At 38.3% G+C, this 20,024-nt stretch overlaps 1 protein-coding gene across 3 annotated transcripts in view; it reads left to right on the top strand.

Moving 5' to 3' along the window:
- Positions 1 to 20,024, top strand: part of CHN1 (chimerin 1) — a 103,061-nt gene that overhangs the window by 74,312 nt on the left and 8,725 nt on the right. For all 3 annotated transcript variants that reach the window (XM_087708838.1, XM_014066185.2, XM_014066186.2), the window contains 2 exons: positions 8,643 to 8,727; positions 18,688 to 18,861. In XM_087708838.1, coding sequence (XP_087564964.1) covers positions 8,643 to 8,727; positions 18,688 to 18,861 — 259 coding nt within the window. The remainder of the gene's footprint in view (positions 1 to 8,642; positions 8,728 to 18,687; positions 18,862 to 20,024) is intronic.

Here is a 20,024-nt window from a genome sequence, read left to right on the forward strand (position 1 = left end):
CCCTTGAATGGAGGTCCAGGTACATACACAGTTACACACACATTCTTTTGATTGCCCCAAATGAACCCACAAGCTGTACTTTAAAAAATAAGGGTGGGTTTTGAGGGGGTGTTTGACTTTTCAAACCACTTTTTGAGCCATTTGTCACCCAGAATTCCCTCCTGTTGTCTTAACTTTTAGGAAGCGGTCTCAACAATCTTTTTGGCCTGAATTGTTCATATAGAGCAAATGTTAATTATTACTCTCTGGAATAAGAGCACAAGACCATTGTAATAGGTTCCACGTGTAATGGCCCCCACGAAAAGTATGTATGTGAGGGGGACAGATGCTCCCACTGGAGCAAGCTCTGTGGTGACTTAATTTACATTTTCTTTCACTCAATAACATTCTTCATCTGATTTCAGCTAGCTATTTCTCTCTGAATTTCAAGCTATTTTGGGCCCCAGCTGTTCAGGTGATCCAATCAATTGGGATAATCTTACATTTCAGTGATGAAACCATTAAACATGCCCATGATTTAGTCCAGATTCTTTCCAATCATTTTTCATATGGGTAAATTGAATGCCAGATAGTTGGAATTACCTTTAAGGTGTTTATTAGCTGTAATTGTTTGCATCTATACATTTTAATCTGCAAGGCTTTATTTTGGTCCCTTACAGTTTCAGTATTTCAATTAATTAGTTAATTAAAGAACTCCTAGAATCTTGAGATACAATTCTCCACAGCCCTTTGTGAAATGAATTTCATAAAGATTTTTTTATGCATATACTTATGACTTTATATACAATTTCTGGGGAAGTGACTGTAAGGCAGGATGGCACTATTTACCGCTTCATTTCTTTATTTTCAGTCCATGTGTTTCATGTATAACACAAAAGAAACATTCATTGCTTTCCCTCTATTCCAAAATAATCAAAACTGTGGAAATAGACACACACACACACACACCAATTAATTAAAACTTCTGTGTTTATCCATATTTTTCTTGGTAAATCTAGCTTTGACACATTGATGCTTTCTAGTCTCTTGCCTTTGCACATGGCTTCCCATGTGACAAAGTGTAGAAAGATTGCACTGAAGCAGCCAAAGCTCTTGCTTCAAGGACATGATACAGTGTGTCACAACCTCTTATCTTCAGCGGTTTCCCCCCCCCCCCCCAGATTAACTAGAGCATCATAGCCGAGCTCAATTCTATTCATATTCAACTTTGCAGTATCCTGTAGCTGTATATTTTGCTACTTGCTGTCACTTTTTTCTTGACTAAAATAATTTTCAGCCTATACAGGAAGTCCTCGACTTAAAACAGTTCATTTAGTGACTGTTTGAAGTTAAAACAGCAGTGAAAAAAGTGACTTATAATCTTTTTTCACACCTACGTCTGTTGCAGCATCCCCATTATCAGATAATAAAAATTCAGTTGCATGACAGCTGGTTCATACTTATGAACTTTGGTGTGTCCCAAGTGATAAAAATTCAGACGCTTGGGAAGTGATTCAAATTTATGACGGTTGTAGTGTCCTCCGGGTCATGTGATCCTCTTTTGCGACCTTCGGACAAGCAAAGTCAATGGGGAAACCAGGTACACTTAACAACCCTGTTTACTAATTTAACAACTAAAGTGATTCACTGAACAACTTTGGCAAGAAAGGTCTTAAAATAGAGAAAAATTCGCTTAACAAATGTCTCATTCAGCAGCAGAAAATTTGGGCTCAATGGTGGTTGTAAGATGAGGACTACCTTTATTGTTGCCTGTTTTTTTCAAGAATGGCTGGAAAGTTCATCTGAAAACATTAGCTTCATTAAAAACCCAGCAAATTCAAGTGTCTCAGCTACGTTGTACATTTCAACCCTGCATTAGTAAAACACCATTTAATCCTTAAAAAGATAGGAGAGGGATTCCCATTGTCTTCTATTTCCTGTAATAGTTTTTTGGGTCCCTTCAGTGGAATACAACTGCCGCTTGTTCCCATTCCTGCTGACACATTCAGTACCTACAAGAAAGTCATTAAGAGCTTCTGGCCTGGAATGAGTTAGAGTTGCAAACAAACTTTGACTATTTGACATTCAGGTCTGCAGCTCTCCTTTCTGATAATCATGCCGCAGTGAAGGCTGCCAGGTGCATAATGTCCTCAGTGTCCCCTGAACCAAGCAAGTTGTTTAGCCACGATTCTGGGCAACTTCAAGAGGCAGGCAAGCTCAGTCTTGCCTGAAAGAGGCAAAAAGGAGCACAGAAGAGTGTTGCTGAGCTTTCCACCACCACCACCACCACCCATGTTCTAACAGATTAGACAAAGTATTTACTATACTGCCAAATGCTGATCGTTTTAAAGCAGGAATGTGCACCTTTCTCTGAATCAAGAACTGCATTATTTGAGCATTGAGCTGCATATCAGAGACTGGACTCCAAATGAAAAAAAGAGAGTTGAAGCAAGAAGAAATACCAAAATTGACTTTATATCATTTCTATATTATTAAAAAGAGCAGTTTGCATTATTGCTGTCATCAATACATATAATGCTTTACTCATTCTATTATAATTTAACAGCATTGTTTAGCAGTTTCTGGATGTCATATCCCAAAATTTTTAAAGGCACACAGAACTCTGTCGTTTCAAGTTCAGCATCGGGTTTTAGATTGAGATCCCCTGAAAAATTAATTTTTGATATCCTGTTAGTTTTTTCCCTGTGCGCCTTCTTTGACACCGCTAATCAAGTTTCTGTTTAATAAAAAATCCATCTTTACATTTCTGTCAATCATTTGGGAAGTATTTTTTCATCTTTTGTTCCTTTTTTTTTCCTCACTTATGAGATGGGAGTAAGGTTTTCTTCACAAAACATTCACTTACACGTGTTCTATGTCTGCTTTAAACATTTGTAAAATATTTATGTGAGGAACAATAGCACTCCATTTTCAAAAGCATAAATGATGCATTGGGATTTAGATAGAGACTTCTGTGCTGTTCTTCATGGAAGAAAATAAGGCCAGGAGTTTGGTAGGAGCTTGGCTTTTTGTTAAACACGGAAGAACATGGAAGAAAATGGATTGTTTTCTAGCATTTTGGCATGTTTTGAGCTGGCTGAGGGGGGGTGAAATCTCACCCACTCACCTTATGCTCTGTATTGCATTACAGCTTATGCCATGAATGTAACCCCACTCTGTGACAGCTTTGGGTAGAAGAGAGCCCAAAGAGTAGCACTGGTTCCTGAGTACCTCAGGATATTTATTTAGCCATTGGCTCTTCTAGCTTTCTCCTTCAACCTTCTTTTATAATGCTCCTTTGGCCTCGTTCTAATGCTACACAGTCAATGAATCTGATAAGGCTGCCACCAAAAGACATCCAGGGCCACCGGTGTTGTTTTATATATAACTGCAGATCACATGAGAGTAATTTTTCATCTCTTATCCTCATTATTTGTCCTTCCTTTATAACCCAGAGATTGTATGAAGGAGATTAAAGCTGCAAAGGCAGTGCAGTAATCTTATCTAAACAGCTGAAAGAAAAACTCGTATCTGGGAGCATTAATGAAATAGCTGCCTTGGGGAGATGGAAATCTTGGGATATTATCAGGAGGAACATGTTGTTGTTTGCATCCACTGGGTTCTGATGTGCTGACCAGGTTTATCGGTGCATAGTGTATTTTAAGCAATGATTATCTCTGTAAGTCTTTTTCAGGAGTTGCAAGTACATGTCAGAGTTGGCTGTGTTAAATCCCTATATCTGACTGGAAGGGGCAGGTTGAAGATATTTATTTGGTGAATATGAAAACATGGACTAGATAACCTATTTAAGGATCCTGGAGGAGGATGAACTCTAGAAAAAAGTTTTGGCCCTCTCTAGTACTATATGGGATGCTGGTCTCCCACCCTAAAGAATCTGAGATTGGGATGTGGGGAGGGAAATCAGAATTTCCCCCCCTTCTTGGTTTCCCCTTTCATTTTCACTAGGGCTAAACTCAGAAAGAAATTATGCGCCAGCCAATTTCCAAAATAAATGCTGCACAATGTGCCAAAAATATCTGAGTATAGTTTTAGGGACGTGGTGGTTCAGTGGCTAAGATGCTGACCTTGTCAATCAGAAAGGTTGACAGTTTGGCGGTTCAAATCCCTAACGCCGTGTAACGGAGTGAGCTCCCGTTACTTTTCCCAGCTTCTGCCAACCTAGCAGTTTGAAAGCATATAAAAATGCAAGTCGAAAAATAGGGTCCACTTTTGATGAGAAGGTAACAGCGTTGTGCCTTCGGCATTTAGTCATGCTGGCCACATGATCACGGAGACGTCTTCGGACAGCACTGGCTCTTCGGCTTTGAAATGGAGTTGAGCACCACTCCCTAGAGTTGGGAACGTCTAGCATATATGTGCAAGGTGAACTTTTACCTTATAGTTTTAGGAAAAGAATGCTTGATCTCTACCATCTTTTGTTTTTCAAATGAAATATGAAATATTAACTCCCACTCTTTTTTCAAGCCCCCCCTCCCCCACTTTTTTTCAAGCCTAATTTGGCTTCTGTTCTTTTGTGCTATAATTAGTTCCTCACATGCAGGACAGAAAAACACTCCATTCCCTATATAAGAACAAAGATAACCTCAAGTAGTTAACTATGTAGCACCCCTGATTTGTAATCCTAGGTCAGAAAAGCAGGGAAACTTAGAGCAGAGTGAAAAGCTTTATCAACCATCTTGCTATGGATGGACAAAGAGCCATTCTAACAATTCTACAGTCCTATTTCTAAAACATACAGAAAGTCAGGCAGGATGCTAAAACAAATACAGTTATCTCTTCTGGCTTATAATGGTGACACATATTTAATAATAAAAAGTATTTTCCATCTGTACAGCAGTGATGCATGATAAGACCCACATAATCTTGGGCTTTATGGCTAGGGGCTAGGAAAATTATTTTCACTGGCATAGGTGATTTGTGAAATTGCAGTAACAATATTGTACTCATTATATATATATTCTAATCCCAGTAAGGGAATGGCTAGCTGATGAGAGGTAAATAGCTTGAAATAGATCTATACTAGTCTCCCTTTATTTATTTATCAGCACAAATACAACACAAATGTAGCAAAGGCAACAGTAAAAAATATTGGGTTTCTGTCTGCATGGTCTCTTGTGACGAGCCGATGGACAGAGAATGGAAGCAGTAGACTTCCTCCCATGTTTGGGCATACCAGGGGTTGTGACTCTAAATACATATATATATATATATATAAGGAGGAGACCTGTGGCATAATGGCTAAGACGTTTGCCTAAGATGCAATACAACACAGGTTCGAATCCCAGTAAGGGTATGGCTAGCTGATGAGAGCTAAATAGCTTGAAATAGATCTATACTAGTCTCCCTTTATTTATTTATCAGCACAAATAAAACACACACACACACACACACACACACACACACACACACACACACACACACACACACACATATATATATATATATATATATATATATATATATATATATATATATATATATATATATATGTACACATATATGCGTTGTCCTGTATTTATTAAAAATAATTTATTATTAATAATAAGTTAGCATAAAGATTTGCCTCGGTGTATTCAGAAAGCTTCTGAATGTGGGATTCTTTGCCAGAACGTTATGGGTTTCATTTTTGTCTGGGAAAGTACTATAATAAAACAATACTGTTCTTTCATATGAAGAATTTCAACTGGCCAAGCTGTACCACAAGAATGCAGTGCAATTCTGCCACATGCTGAATATAATGCCAAGCTTTCTTTTTGGGGGGAAAAAGTCAGTTTTCTAAAAAGCAAAACTAAGTACTAAACATCCCAAGTACATTGCTGAAACCTATACCAGTAGGATCATGAATTCAATTCCATGTTTATAAATAATCAACCCATTTGGGGTCTAATAATAAAAAAATATACAACTGCCATCCTATTTGTGCTATAAAAGTCCTTCTTACACTCTTATTCTGCCCTATCGTTACTTGACTCACAGTAGCAAATGGAAAGACAGTGGCTTTCTGATAAGGCATACACTGTTGGCATAGATCTACAGTGCCTGCTATCTTCCATGTGAAAGCACCCAGCAACAATAAGTTTTATCTTCCTATGTAGAGAGACTAGGATGTCACAATTGTCAGAGGGAAACATGTGAAATGGCTAGCTAGGCCAACAAGCTGCTCCAAAGATCTGTGTTCTTTAAAGCACAGAGTCACTTAACTCAAATTCAACACTTACCCTTGTCAACCCTTTAAAATAACTATTCCAATCTCTTTTCTTCCCTTCCCTCCCTCCTTCTCTTAGATTCCAATCAACTTGCTTTGTTTAGGAAGTAATTTTGTTTTATAAGGCAATTACCATGCAGGTAATAACAAAATTTGGATTGTTACATATTCAAGTAACTGTGTTAATTTTAATCAAAGAATCAACTGAATTTCAAAAAGATTTGTGTTTGAACAAAATAGGCCTAAGGGAAGAGTATTCCCAACTAAACCTTAATCTTTGGTAAAATAAACTGTAGCCTAAAAAAATAATGCCACAAATGAATATTGATTCAAACGGCTTTTAGAACAATAATGTAAGCACATACAGCAAATATACATTTTTTTTTCTTCTAAAGCATGGACTGAAAATGTAGGATTTCTAAATTTTGGCCAAATCATGACTATTGTTAACCTTGAACAGGATTACTCCAGAGTTCTTTTTGTTTTCTGCTACATATTAACCTGACTTGAATGTCGGAATCAGTTGATTTTATTTAGTAATTTAGCAGAGGCAGAAGAAATGTAAGCTCAGCTTTAATTGTACAGACTGAAAGATTACGTACTGAATAGCTGAAGTAATGCCTTTCCATGTTAAGAATATTGCGGCACCACAAGAAACTTGGCCGAATGAAATCCACAATAGTTAATTTTGGTTGGAACACAAATTTTAAGAATCTCATCTTAAAATGTTGCTTCCAGCAAAAGATTTCATTTCTTTTATATTAGCCATGGATACTTTGCCTACACAGAGTTTTATTCGCTGGAGTGCAATTTTGTCCTACAGAAAATGTGAGATTAGGATCTAAGGAAGGACGATAGGCCTACTTTGGTCTGTTTTTTCAATCATTGTGGAGCATAAAAAAGTGTGAATTTCATATTTAAAGGTTCTTTTTTAAAATATGGGACCTCATTCTTTAACAACATCCACACTGTCTGGAATTAAACCTTATATTTTCTCTGCAAGGCCCATAATATAGTTAGTGCCATAATATTTTATTACATTAGGTACAGTGGTGGGCTTCAAAAATTTTTACTACTTGGTGGGCATGGCGTGGTAAGCGTGGCAGGGAAAGGATACTGTAAAATCTCCATTCCCTCCCCACTCCAGGGGAAGGTTACTGCAAAATCCCCATTCCCTCCCAGTCAGCTGGGACTCGGGAGGCAGAGAATAGATGGAGGTGGGGCCAGTCTATTTACCGGATCTCTGAACTACTCAAAATTTCTGCTCCCGTTTCTGCTACAGTTCTCCAGAACTGGTCGAAACCTGCTGAATACCACCTCTGATTGGGCACTTTTTATTATTGCAGACTACATGGATTAACAAGTTTTATTAGAAAGCTAGGTATGCATGAAAACATTTGTACTGTGTGTCTGAAGTAATGTTTAAGCCTGCAATTGAAATCCTGTAGGCAGAGAAAAAGGGTCCACACCAGGGACCACCTGATAAAGCCTGCTTATCCTGTGTGAAGGGTCTCCATTGCTCCTTTTAAGAATGTAATGCTGGTGCAGGCATAGCTTCATGATCAGCCTCATCTGATCTCTTTCTTTTGCTAATCACAATACCTGATGACAAACTGAAAACAAGCAAAAACAAGCAAATTTATAAAATTGGGTTGGTCTAATAAAGAAAGATACTTCTTTCAAACATTTTTCCCCTCATGGCCCACAGAGCTGGTAGCGTTGCCTTTTAATCAGAGTCTTGATTCTTTTCATGTAGTGAATAGTAAATGTGTTTTTATTTATATGACCCAGATTTAAATAAGTGGCCAGCTTACAAGAATTAAAAATACACAACTCCAGGTGTCAAAGATAACAATAACCCCACTCACAGGAAAACAACAACAAACCTACATCAACACAACAGAGACAGCAGTTCCCTCCAGATCAAATTGTAATGACTTTGAATCAGCTGACCTTTTCTTCTCCGACGTAGATATAGCTTGGCTTACTTTCAACACAATCAAGAAAGCCCCATCTTTTCCCCCATGAACAAAAATGGGGCATATTCTGGCTTTGGGTTCTCCTGTTGGTCTCCAGACTTCCCTTTCATACAAGGAGTTGGAAGTGGGGAAGAATCACTATGCGGCTAACAAGGTGACGATCCCCCACCATTTCTGCTATTGGAGCTTGAAGCAATCTAACCTGGCACCCTCCCTCTTTAAATTTATATTTTGGCATATTTTCCTGTAACAGACAACACATGCCAACAAGTTTAATTTGTTCTATTATTGCTATAGCTTAGGAAAAAAAACAAGAAAGCTGGTGTGCTTTTGAAAAATCTCTCTCTCTCTCTCTCTCTCTCTCTCTCTCTCTCTCTCTCTCTCTCTCTCTCTCTCTCTCCTCCCTCCCTCCCTCTCTCTCTCTCTCTCTCTTATTGTTTTCTGCTTTTGTTTTTCAGGTTCATACCTTCAGAGGTCCACATTGGTGTGAATATTGTGCCAACTTCATGTGGGGCCTCATTGCTCAGGGAGTGAAATGTGCAGGTAACAATGACTCAGATTGGAGATGATGTTTTCCCCCCCATGTATTAACAGAATATGTTGCCTTAATATTTAAACTTAATCCGAAGTGGCAGATATTAAAACTGGATTAAAGATCCTGAAATCTAGCTCTTTCCCAGATAATGTATAATTGTCAGTTGCTAAAACGTAGGAGAGTTGGAAGCGATAGAAGCTTCTGAATTTGCAAAAGCGAAATAAAGATATAAGATACAGTACAGTCAAATCAAGCCTATCTATCCTCATCATAATCTATATGCAACAAATGAATGTCTAGAACAGTGGCCTCCAACCTTTCTGGCACCAGGGACCAGTTTCATGGAAAACAATTTTTCCACATATCAGGAGGTAAGGTTTCACGCACAATCTAGATCGCACACATGCGTTAGATGAAGCTTCACTTGCTCGCCTGCTGCTTGCACAAACCAGTTCCTAAAAGTCCACTGTCTGGTACTGGTCCAGGGCCCAGGGGTTGGGGACCTCCCTGGGTCCTGGGCGGAGGGGGAAGCAGATCTCATTCTGCAAAACTAAAGATGCTTCAATTGTCTCAATAATTAAGACACTTTTAACTTGGCATGTAGAATCATTTGCTTGCAGAAATTGCCGTGAAACATAGCTATTATTGTTGAAGTGAATTTCTATTCATTTTGTCCCTTTCAATGTTTTTTGATTTCTTAAACCAATGTAATTGGTGCATGAATGATGTGCAGTTTAGTATTTAATAGAGCGCAATATATTAAAAAGAGATCCTATTTGTTGTTCTGTAGTAGCTAAGACAACAGGCTGGAAACTGGGAAGTCTGTGAGTTCTAGGCCTGCCTTAAGCACAAAGTCAGCTGGATGACCTTGGGCCAGTTACTCTCCCTGTCAGCCCGAGGAAGGAAAGCCAGGGCAAATCACTTCTGAAAACTTGCCAGGAGAAAACAGCAGGACCTGTCCAGGCAGTTGCCAGGAGTCAATGCTGACTTAAAGGCAGACACATCTACACATAATATATCAAAAAGAACAAAAACAGTCCTTCTTCTTCTGAAATGTTAAATGTTTTCAAGAGTGTTTCCTAATTGTGATCTAAGTGAAAAATAAGCAAGGAAAGTATGAATTATTGTTATTATTATTATACTTTTATTCATTAAACATGAAACTCAGTCAACTGAACATTTAAAAATGTATCACAAATATCATTGACCGGTGCTGATAGTTGATATAGTTGCTGCCAGCATCCTAGGTATCAACCAAGTATCTTCTTAAAATGTACGGTGTTCCAAGTAGCACAGTTTTTTGCAGTTCCACTGTTGTTATTGCAGGAAGATGCAATTTCTTGATGTATTTTGTAACATTCTTGGACATGGCACCAAGTGTTCTGATGACAATGGGTATCACTGTTACATGTTTCACCCATGATTGCGTAGTTTCTATGGCCAGGTCGCAATATTCATGATTTTTTCAAGAAGAAGAAGAAGATGATGATGATGATGATGATGATGATGATGATGATGATGATGATGATTATTATTATTATTATTATTATTATTATTATTATTATTATTATTATACAATTGTATCACAGCGGCCAGTTGTTTCGCCGGATTTGGCATTGGTTACTAGTCGGGCCCCACCCAGGGGCTAGGACGTCGTAATGTATTTTCGTAATATGCGTGCAGATCCAAGCAGTGCGGCTTTTTGCATTTGACTGATGGTGATTTTGTCAATTTTTAACTGTTTTAAATGTAATTCCAGTGCTTTTGGAATAGCACCCAGTGTGCCAATTACCACTGGAATTATCACTGCTGGTTTGTGCCATAGTCGTTGAATTTCGATTTTTAAGTCCTGGTATCTTGCGATTTTTTCATGTTCCTTCTCGGCGACCCTGCTATCACCTGGTATTGCGATGTCTATGATTGTGACCTTATTTTTCTCAACCAGTGTGATGTCTGGTGTATTATGCGCCAGTATTTTGTCGGTTTGTATACGGAAATCCCACAAGATCTTGACCATCTGATTTTCGGTGACTTTTTCAGGCTGATATTCCCACCAGTTTGTTGCTGTTTTAATATTATAATTTATTATAATTTTTGCACAAATTCCAATGGATCATTTGTGCTACTGAATTGTGCCGCAATTTATAATCAGTCTGCGTGATTTTTTTACAGCAGCTGAGTATGTGATCAACAGTTTCATCAGCTTCTTTGCAAAGTCTGCATTTGGCATCATCAGAGGATTTTTCAATTTTGGCCTTAATGGCATTTGTGCGGATAGCTTGTTCTTGCGCAGCCAGGATTAGTGACCCTGTTTCTTTCTTTAATGTACCTGTTGTTAACCATAACCAAGTTTGTTCACTGTCCACTTTATCTTTTATTTTTTCCAGAAATTGGCCATGCAGTGCTTTGTTCTGCCATCTCTCCATTCTTGATTTTATCACATCTTTTCTGTATTCTTGTTTCGTCTGTTGGGCCTTCAGTAGATTTTTGTTCTTTACTTCGATTAATAGATGTTCTTGACTTTCTTTTAAATAATCAGCCAGTGCATGTTTTTCTTCTTCAACTGTTTGCTTCACTTGTAATAATCCTCTGCCACCTGATTTTCAGAGCAGGTACAGTCTATCAGTATCACCACGTGGATGTAAACTGTAGTGCATTGTCATTAGTTTCCTGGTTTTTCGGTCCAAAATGTCCAAATCAGCTTGTGTCCAGTTAACTATACCAGCTGTGTATCTTATAACTGGTATTGCCCAGGTATTTATGGCCTTGATTGTATTTCCACCATTCAATTTAGATTTCAAAATTTTCCTAACTCTGTTGGTGTACTCTCGCCTGACAATAGTTTTTACTTCTCCATACTTGATGTTATCCAACTGCAGAATGCCTAAGTATTTGTAGGCTTCATTTTCTTTGCATTTAATTAGTTGGCCATTGGGCATTTCAATTCCCTCACATGCAGTGATTTTGCCTCTTTTTATGGATACAGTGGCGCATTTTTCCATGCCAAACTTCATTGAAATATTGGTGCTGAATACTCGGACTGTTTTTGTCAATGATTGGATTTCTATTTCTGACTTTCCATAGAGTTTCAAATCATCCATATATAGTAAATGCGAAATTTTTTCAGCTTCTTTGGCTGTTTGGTAGCCTAATTTCATTTTTTAAAGATTACTGATAGTGGGATCATTGTGATGATGAAGAGAAGAGGTGAAAGTGAATCACCCTGGAAAATTCCTCGCTTGATATTAACCATTCCGTAGATCTCATTCCCTACTGCCAACTCAGTTCTCCATTGTTTCATCGCCTTTTCAGTAAATGATGTAATATTTTTGCTAATGCCAGTTGTTTCTAAGCATTTTATGATCCAACTATGTGGCAGTGAGTCAAATGCCTTTTTGTAATCAATCCAGACCATATTCAAGTTCGTTTTTCTGTTCTTACAATTTTCTAATATCATTTTATCAATTAGGAGCTGATCTTTTGTGCCCCTGCTCCTTCTTTTGTTGCCTTTTTGCTCTACTGGCAAGATGTTGCTTGTTTCCAAATAATCCATCATGTTATCTGCAATAATGCCTGTGAGTAATTTGAAGGTTGTTGGCAAGCATGTTATTGGTCTGTAGTTTTCAGATGTTGTTCCTTTAGTTGCATCATCATCATCATCATCATCATCATCATCATCATTATTATTATTATTACCTGTTGTTTATGAATTTTGTTTTGCTGCAACTACCTTCCAGTTTCCCCGTACATCTGTCATTGGGGAACTCATGTTAAATGAAGCTCCAGCTAAATCAGAGAAGCTCAGGTGAAACTGTGGGTTTTGAGGCTGGCTTGTTCGCATAGTGAAATTTAAACCGATTGGATGTTGATTATTGGATATTAACTGTGATTGTGGCTAGAATAAAATCAGACATCTGATTTTCTTTTCTTGAGACACAAGACAGGAAGACAGGGCATCTGCAAGGCCAGTGTTCGCCATATTTGCTCATGTAACACTCCACCATAATTTAGCCCATTTAATTATTTTTGATAACTTAGTCTACTAGTTCCTTCAGCGAAAACATCTTTCTGTAGAAAGCAGTATATAAATGGAGTACTCTTGCCTTGTACATTTATCATACTCACTTAAGTTCACTACAATATTTTTAAGTTACGACAGGAAGAAAATGCAGATGTTGAAATCTCTTATGTCAGAGGGAAAATTAAAACAATGTTGATCACTTTTATTAAAATGGATTGACTGCACTTAAAGTTCTTATATTTAGCTGGCTTTTCTGATTTGAGCTTGTAGACCAGTAGTAGTAATTATAAAAAGTACAAAAGAGAATAAAACCTCCAGAGCAGGTTGGCAGATATTGGATGCAAAGTAAACTAAATATGTTTAGTTAGTCTAAAATTTCCCAGCTTTCGGAAGCATAAAATATAATAGATACTTGAAAACTAAAGTTTCTGGCTGATACATAAACCTGCCCTGTTCATGATGCCTTAATGAGAAAAATTTAGTCAGATGCTGTTTTAAACCTGATAACTGTTTCTTTGTGTTGTTGGTGTGCCCTACATCTCCTCCTATGCAGGAATAAAATAAAGAAGACTATTGGACTACAGAATAAAGCAGAAGAAAGCATTTTCAAGGACTGTACCCAGTTTTACTCCTGCCCCAAAAGCTTATCTTGATTTATGTAGGAGTCAGCCCAAAAGGTCAGAATCAGCTGGAGGTGCATTTCACAACCAGAGCCAAATGTGTGCAGCTGAACAGGCTGTTTCAGAAAGCAGTGAAACTGTTGCTTCAGCCATTTCCTCTAAGAAGCCGTGCTAAAATCAGGTCACCACCACTTTGGAATCCATGTCCTCAAGCCTGAAAAATGGGAAGGACGGTTCCCTCTCGAATCAATCTAAGATTAGAGAACTTTGAGGCTTCCTGTGCTCCTTTCAAGTTTAGCTTGAATGTCCTATCTTAAAAAGAGGCTGTTGTTCTATTTGCAAAAGTATGATGGCATAGAAGTGAATATCAAGCACTAGCAACTTAAAAGCAATGCTTGAAACAAAGAGTAACATAAAATCAGCATCATTTTCATCCAGCTTTTGATGGTTCGAGAAGAGTATTTGAAGGAGCACTTTGAGTTTAGAATGCTGCATCTCTTCAGAAATAGAGAGTGTCTGTGGCGGGAGGGGGGAATAATACAGGCAGTCCTCAAGTCCTGACCATTCATCAGACCATTCAAAATTGCAACAGTATTGACGAAGGGGAACTTATCCCCTGAGTTGCAGCCAATGCAATATCCCCGCAATCACATGAGTGTGCTTTCCACTTTTCCCTGTCAGCTTCCCGCAAGCAAAGTCATTGGGAAAGGCAGCAGGAAATTGGAAGTCACTCCTACTGCCTCTGCTTTTTTTGCCCAGCTGTGAACCAGACATGCTCAGTAGCATCTCCCTGTGGCACTCCCCCATGCCCCTGCAGTATCTGTGTTCCCAAGTGCCTGCTTGTGGCAGCTCCAATAGCACATGCTCTGGAGTGCCTCGTCCCACATGCGCCACCCTGTTTTCCTGGGACTCTGGCTTCTTCCCATTTAATGGCCAATATGGTTCTGGGGTTACAAAAGCCACCAGGAGTGTGGGATTGTTGTTGCTAAGCAATGCGGTCATTTGATGTTGTGTTGCATGACCTCATTGCTTAGTGAGCGAAGTTCCAACCCCAACTGCTAGTTTCAAGGACTACTTGTAGGAAGATTTTCTTATAAGGTATAAGATGTATAGCACAAAAGGGCACTGGTCCTTTTTAAAAGTTTCTTTATAGCTAGTATAATAGGTATCTTTTCTACAGTGCATAACCTACCATGGTAACTAGCCTGCAATTCTCTCCATCACGGTATGTGGGTGGCTTGTCTCTTACTTAGATATGGTTTATATAATGTAGTTTCACACTCTATGCATATAGCCACCTACCTTAAAATAATTCTTTAGGGGCAGATTTTTCTAAAGCTTTGGGTGGGAGGAAGAAAAATTGAAGGCCCTGATACATTTTGAGCAAAAGAGAGAATAAAGTTTAGAGTTCTTTTTTTTTCCTTTTTAGATGCCTTTAACATTTTAGTGATTTGCTTTTATGAGACACAGTATTTTTTCAGGAAGTAGAAGAGAAACGGGAACAAAAACTGCATACTTATGCTCAAAGTTGTAAGACCTCTGTTACACATCTCCTCTAATGGAGCATACCAACCAGGTCACTGATTTTCTTTCAGTAATACCAGCAAGCTAAGGAGAAGGAAGAAACTGATGGATATGAGCTACTTTAAAGTATGTGCTAGTCCTCCTACATCACAAACTTAAATTTTACAGGATTGGGCCAAGTGCATTTAATTCTGCTATTTTTCAAATAGAAAAGAATAGAATAGAATTGAATTGAATTGAATTGAATTGAATTGAATTTTTTATTGGCCAAGTGTGATTGGACACACAAGGAATTTGTCTTTGGTGCACCATAAAAAGACAAGATACATTCGTCAAGAATCATAAGGTACAACACTTAATGATAGTCATAGGGTACAAATAAGCAATCAATCAATATCAATATAAATCATAAGGATACAAGCCACAAAGTTACAGTCCTGCAGTCATAAGTGGGAGGAGATGGGTGATAGGAACGATGAGAAGACTAATAGTAATAGTAATGCAGCCTTAGTGAATAGTTTGACAGTGGTGAGGGACATCAAGGTTTTTCTGTAACTTAGTGCATTTCATGGATTTTCACATTCCTACGTTATCCTTCCACAAAGCACCGCACACATCTCTAATCAGGAATATTTAAGAGGAGAGATTAGCAGCCATTTCCTGCCTTGGACTTGAGTTTCAGATAATGGCTAAATCTAGGTAGGGATTCATACTCACACTCATTCATGAGATTTGTTCAATGGCTTGGGCAAATCACTTTTTTTTTTACAGAATAGTTGTGGCATAAAAACAGTGTGCTGGGTTTCTTGGAAAAGGGATACAAATGCCAAAATGCCTGCAAAACAGTATGGCTGCTTTTAGGCTAACCTCTGATGGATAGAGCAAGGAAACAGGATTGCCAGAACAGTTCACATACACAAAGAGCTAAAGAGTTAGAAGTCTATAAAAAAAGACAAAAACAACCCTCACTGAAAAGATAGATTCATAGGCAGCCTTTGTAACTGATCTGGAAGGAAGTTGAGCTAGATGAAAGTCTTACAGTCCAAATAGTTTACTTTACCACTAAAAGGCAAAAATGCTATCCTTTCACACAGGAGAGATTGAATGGGCACAAGATTCATCACAGTTCAATATAGCTTAATAATCTATTTGCGTTTTTTATTCTACTGAACATTCAAGTCCAAATGATCCTGTAAATCACCAAAGAGAAAGATGGCATATGGAATTGGGCACTGGGATTTATTACCCACGCATCTTGGTGGGTCTGTTAGTAAACTATACATGCTTTGGGTTCCATAGTAAAATAAAGGATGAGAATGTGGGGCAAACAAATGTTACGCTAATATTTAAGTCTTAGGGTTAGGGTCATGTGATCAAATTCAGACATTTGGCAACTGGCTCATATTTATGACAGTTGCTCTATCCCAGGGTTTCTGATAAGCAAAGTCAATGGAAAAGGTAGATTCCCTTTACAGCTGTGTTACTAACTTAACACCTGCCGTGATTCACTTAGCAACTGTGGCAAGAAAGGTCATAAATAGGGGCAAAACTCACCAATTTTTTCTCGCTTAGCAATGGAAATTGTGGGTTCAATTGTGGTTGTAAGTCGACAACTACCTGTATATAGCCTCCTATCTTAAGCATCTGTACTATTACATTTTTACTTTTATAAGTGAATTGTTGGCCAGGCAGATGTCCTGAATTTCATTAATGAAAGGTTGTCCTGTTATTTCAACATGATAATGCAGAGGGGTTTTTTTAGAAATTCTTCTCTAAGATGGCAGCCTTAATACTTAATACTGGGATGTAGGTGAAAATCTGTGTTTTCAGTTATATCTACGGAAGAAACAAAATGTACCATCTTGATTATTCTCATAGCGTTTTTTCTTGAATTGAGATAAGCTCATATAAAGAACAACAAATACACATTTTCCTGTATTCTGAGCAAGTATATGTATTCCCAGATCCTAAATTGCCCTTGAATTGGCCCCGAATGCAGCATATCTGAAATAGCTTATTTCATACACTTAAACCTCCAATCCAATTCTGATTTCACAGCAATCCTAAAACTCTTAGAACTCTCTAGCTGTCTTTTTGAATAGCATATAAGCTTTTTTTTCTCCTCGTTTATGTTAGTACTTAAACCTGACACAGTACTTATTCTTCCCTAGTGTAACTTACAAATATGATGGTTCTGTATTTAACACACACTGATATTTCTATAATGCATACTGGGCAACTGTATATTTTCATGAATTATAAGCAGGTTGAAGGTTAGGGATGATAAAAATCAAATCAGCAGTAGAAGGGAAAGTGACAGCTCTGCTTATTGTACTCTCAGCAAATATTTGAAATAGATCCTCTTGGGGCAGCCTTAATACAGTGCTTATAGTTCTTGTGTTTGCTCATGCATTAATAAAAGCACATTATTTCAGTTTCATTGGAAAATGCTAAAGTCGATTCCCACCCACCCACCGCTCCTAAATATAAAACCTTTTCTGTGCTGCTCTAAATATGAAAGAGAAAGAGCAGCTCGGCTGAGAGGTTTTAGCTTAATGTATCTGAAAATCCACTTCGCAATGTTTTTGAAGCTTTTTGCCAGCTAATAAAATTAAATATGGTCTAATCTCCTCTGCCTCGGTGGTCTGAGAAAACTACAAAACATTTGGGTAACCTGATAATGAGATAAAGAGGATTGCTGGTTTTAGAGGCTTTGAAGGAGAGCAGCAATGAATTCAGATGATTCCTTTTCATAATAGGGTTTCTGCTTTGACTCAGATGCATGCACACACATATGGGGGTGGCGTGGGGGAACAAAGGTTGGTGATAAAACATACCCTTTGCATCAAGAAAGGACTGGGGGAGGTTTGCAGAATCTGAAAGGAATTCCAGTAGCAGGATGTGGAATGACCTCTCTTTGGGTGGGGCATTCCAAAATCAATATTGGATGACTTCAACATAAAGTGCCTTTGCAAAACTTGCTCGTGCTGTATGGTAACCGTGGGTAAGCTCTGCCTTGAGCTAGAACAGGGGTGTCAAACTCAAGGCCCAGGGATCGGATATGGCCCACAGCATGCTTAGATATGGCCCGCGGGGCATACCTGGAAACAGTGGACCAGCCCGCGGTGCCTCTGCCAACAAAACTGGAGCTCAAGAGGGCCACAAGCAGCCCTCCCGAATTCCATTTTCACTGGCAAAGGGTTGCAGGAGCCTTTTGCAACCGAAAATGGAGCCCAGGATTCCGTTTTTGCTAGCAGAGCGCTCAGGCCAGCACAAGTGCCCCCAACACAAGTGACATGCTGGCCACACCCACCCTGCCCCCCCCCCCACGTCAAAAACAACCCTTATGCATCCCTCAATGAAATTGAGTTTGACACCCCTGAGCTAGAGGATGTTCAGGCAGCTCACTGAGCACAGCTTCCCGTGTCTTTTGGATGTGTCCACAAAATTTATGGTAGGTAGCTAGAAATGTAACCTATTTGTTCTGCTGCCAGGCTTTCAAAGCTAAAAATGTATTTTGCCACTGGCCAAATCACCTAGCTCTAGTTATGAATGACCCAGTTCCCTAATTTTAGTGTGCTAGAATTTAAGAAATTAAACTGGCAGGTATCCCACACCTAGTTATCTGCAGTGACTGACATAACGATTAAGTGAGACTGGATTCTGTGCTGTCCTGATTCAAATCCTGCATAAATCCACACAACTCTAGCCGCGTCTTTGGGAGCGTTGCATAGTTTACAGGTATAGTTTCATTGCACTGAATCTCTTGGTAACGTTTCTTTTTTGTCTTCTTCTTTCCTTAGATTGCGGCTTAAATGTTCATAAACAATGCTCCAAGATGGTCCCGAATGACTGCAAGCCAGACTTGAAGCATGTTAAGAAAGTGTACAGCTGTGATCTCACCACACTAGTAAAAGTACACTTAACAAAGAGACCAATGGTTGTAGACATGTGCATTAGGGAAATTGAGTCGAGAGGTAAAGCATATTTAATTGATTTGGTTGCCTTGCTAATCATCCTGTTAAATTGACGCACTCAGTTGGGGGCTAGAGTTAACTAGTTTTACCCAGGGTGGTCCTAAAATTATCAGTGGCCTTAGAGAAAAACAAATCTAAATTCCATTCATTTAGAAAATAGCAAGCCTATATTACTGTCTTTTCTTTGATAGTACCGAGATAGAAAAACATTGTTCTATTAGAGTTGGGTGATATTTATGCTACTGAGAACTAACGTTCCTTTTTTGAAATCATTTTTGTGAGAAATATATTTCCTCCTCCCAAGTCTTTCTTCACTATGCTTGTTTGTTACTTACATAACTTTCAATATATGTAAATCAATGCAAGTATCCAATATGTGAGGGTTAGTTTCAGATTCTTTCATCTACTTTTCATTCATTCTATTTGACAATCAAATAGAAGGGGGGGCATAGTGAAGAAATGGTTGAGAACCACTGTTCTAATACTTTTATATGCAGGATCCACTGCTCTTGTACTTTTTTCACTTCTTTCTTTTCCTTCCATAACCTCTTTTCCCCATGCCCCACTTTTGACACAAGAATGGTCTCTCCAGCATCTTATATCCTTCACTCATACTTTTACTTTTATCATAAATAATTAGATCAATCATCCTTTTTGATTGATTCTTTTCCTATCTGTACATATGAATTGCACATAAACAATTATTTCTGAGCAAACAGCTCACTGTCAATATTCTCATTCATTTTGGGGTTTCCAAATGGCCTAGTCAGTTTCTCCCCCCCCCCTCTCTGTGTGTTCAGCAGCCTAAAAAAATCTCCCTTTTTACAATCCTATAATTCCAACTGACATCAAATAATATTTTATGTACATTTTAGCCCTTTCATTCATGATTAAATCTACAATTTCGCTATGTATGTATTTATCAGCTGTTTCACAAGCAGAGACAGCCTTTATCACCTCTTTTTCTTTTTTCTTAGTTTCAAAGACACAGCAAATATCTATTTTGTTAGTTTGTTAATTCATGTTTTTTAACATTCCCTATCTTGTATTGCATCATAATCATTTATATGTCATGGATGTCACCAGATGGGCCTGAACCATCTTAGCGTCAATTGCACATAATTTCTTGGGCTTAATGTTTATTACTTCTTATCTGTACTTTG

Source organism: Thamnophis sirtalis, unplaced genomic scaffold (genome assembly GCF_051295495.1).
Source record: "Thamnophis sirtalis isolate CommonGarterSnake01/CBP01778 unplaced genomic scaffold, rThaSir2_p1.2 scaffold_1, whole genome shotgun sequence".
NCBI lineage: Eukaryota > Metazoa > Chordata > Lepidosauria > Squamata > Natricidae > Thamnophis > Thamnophis sirtalis.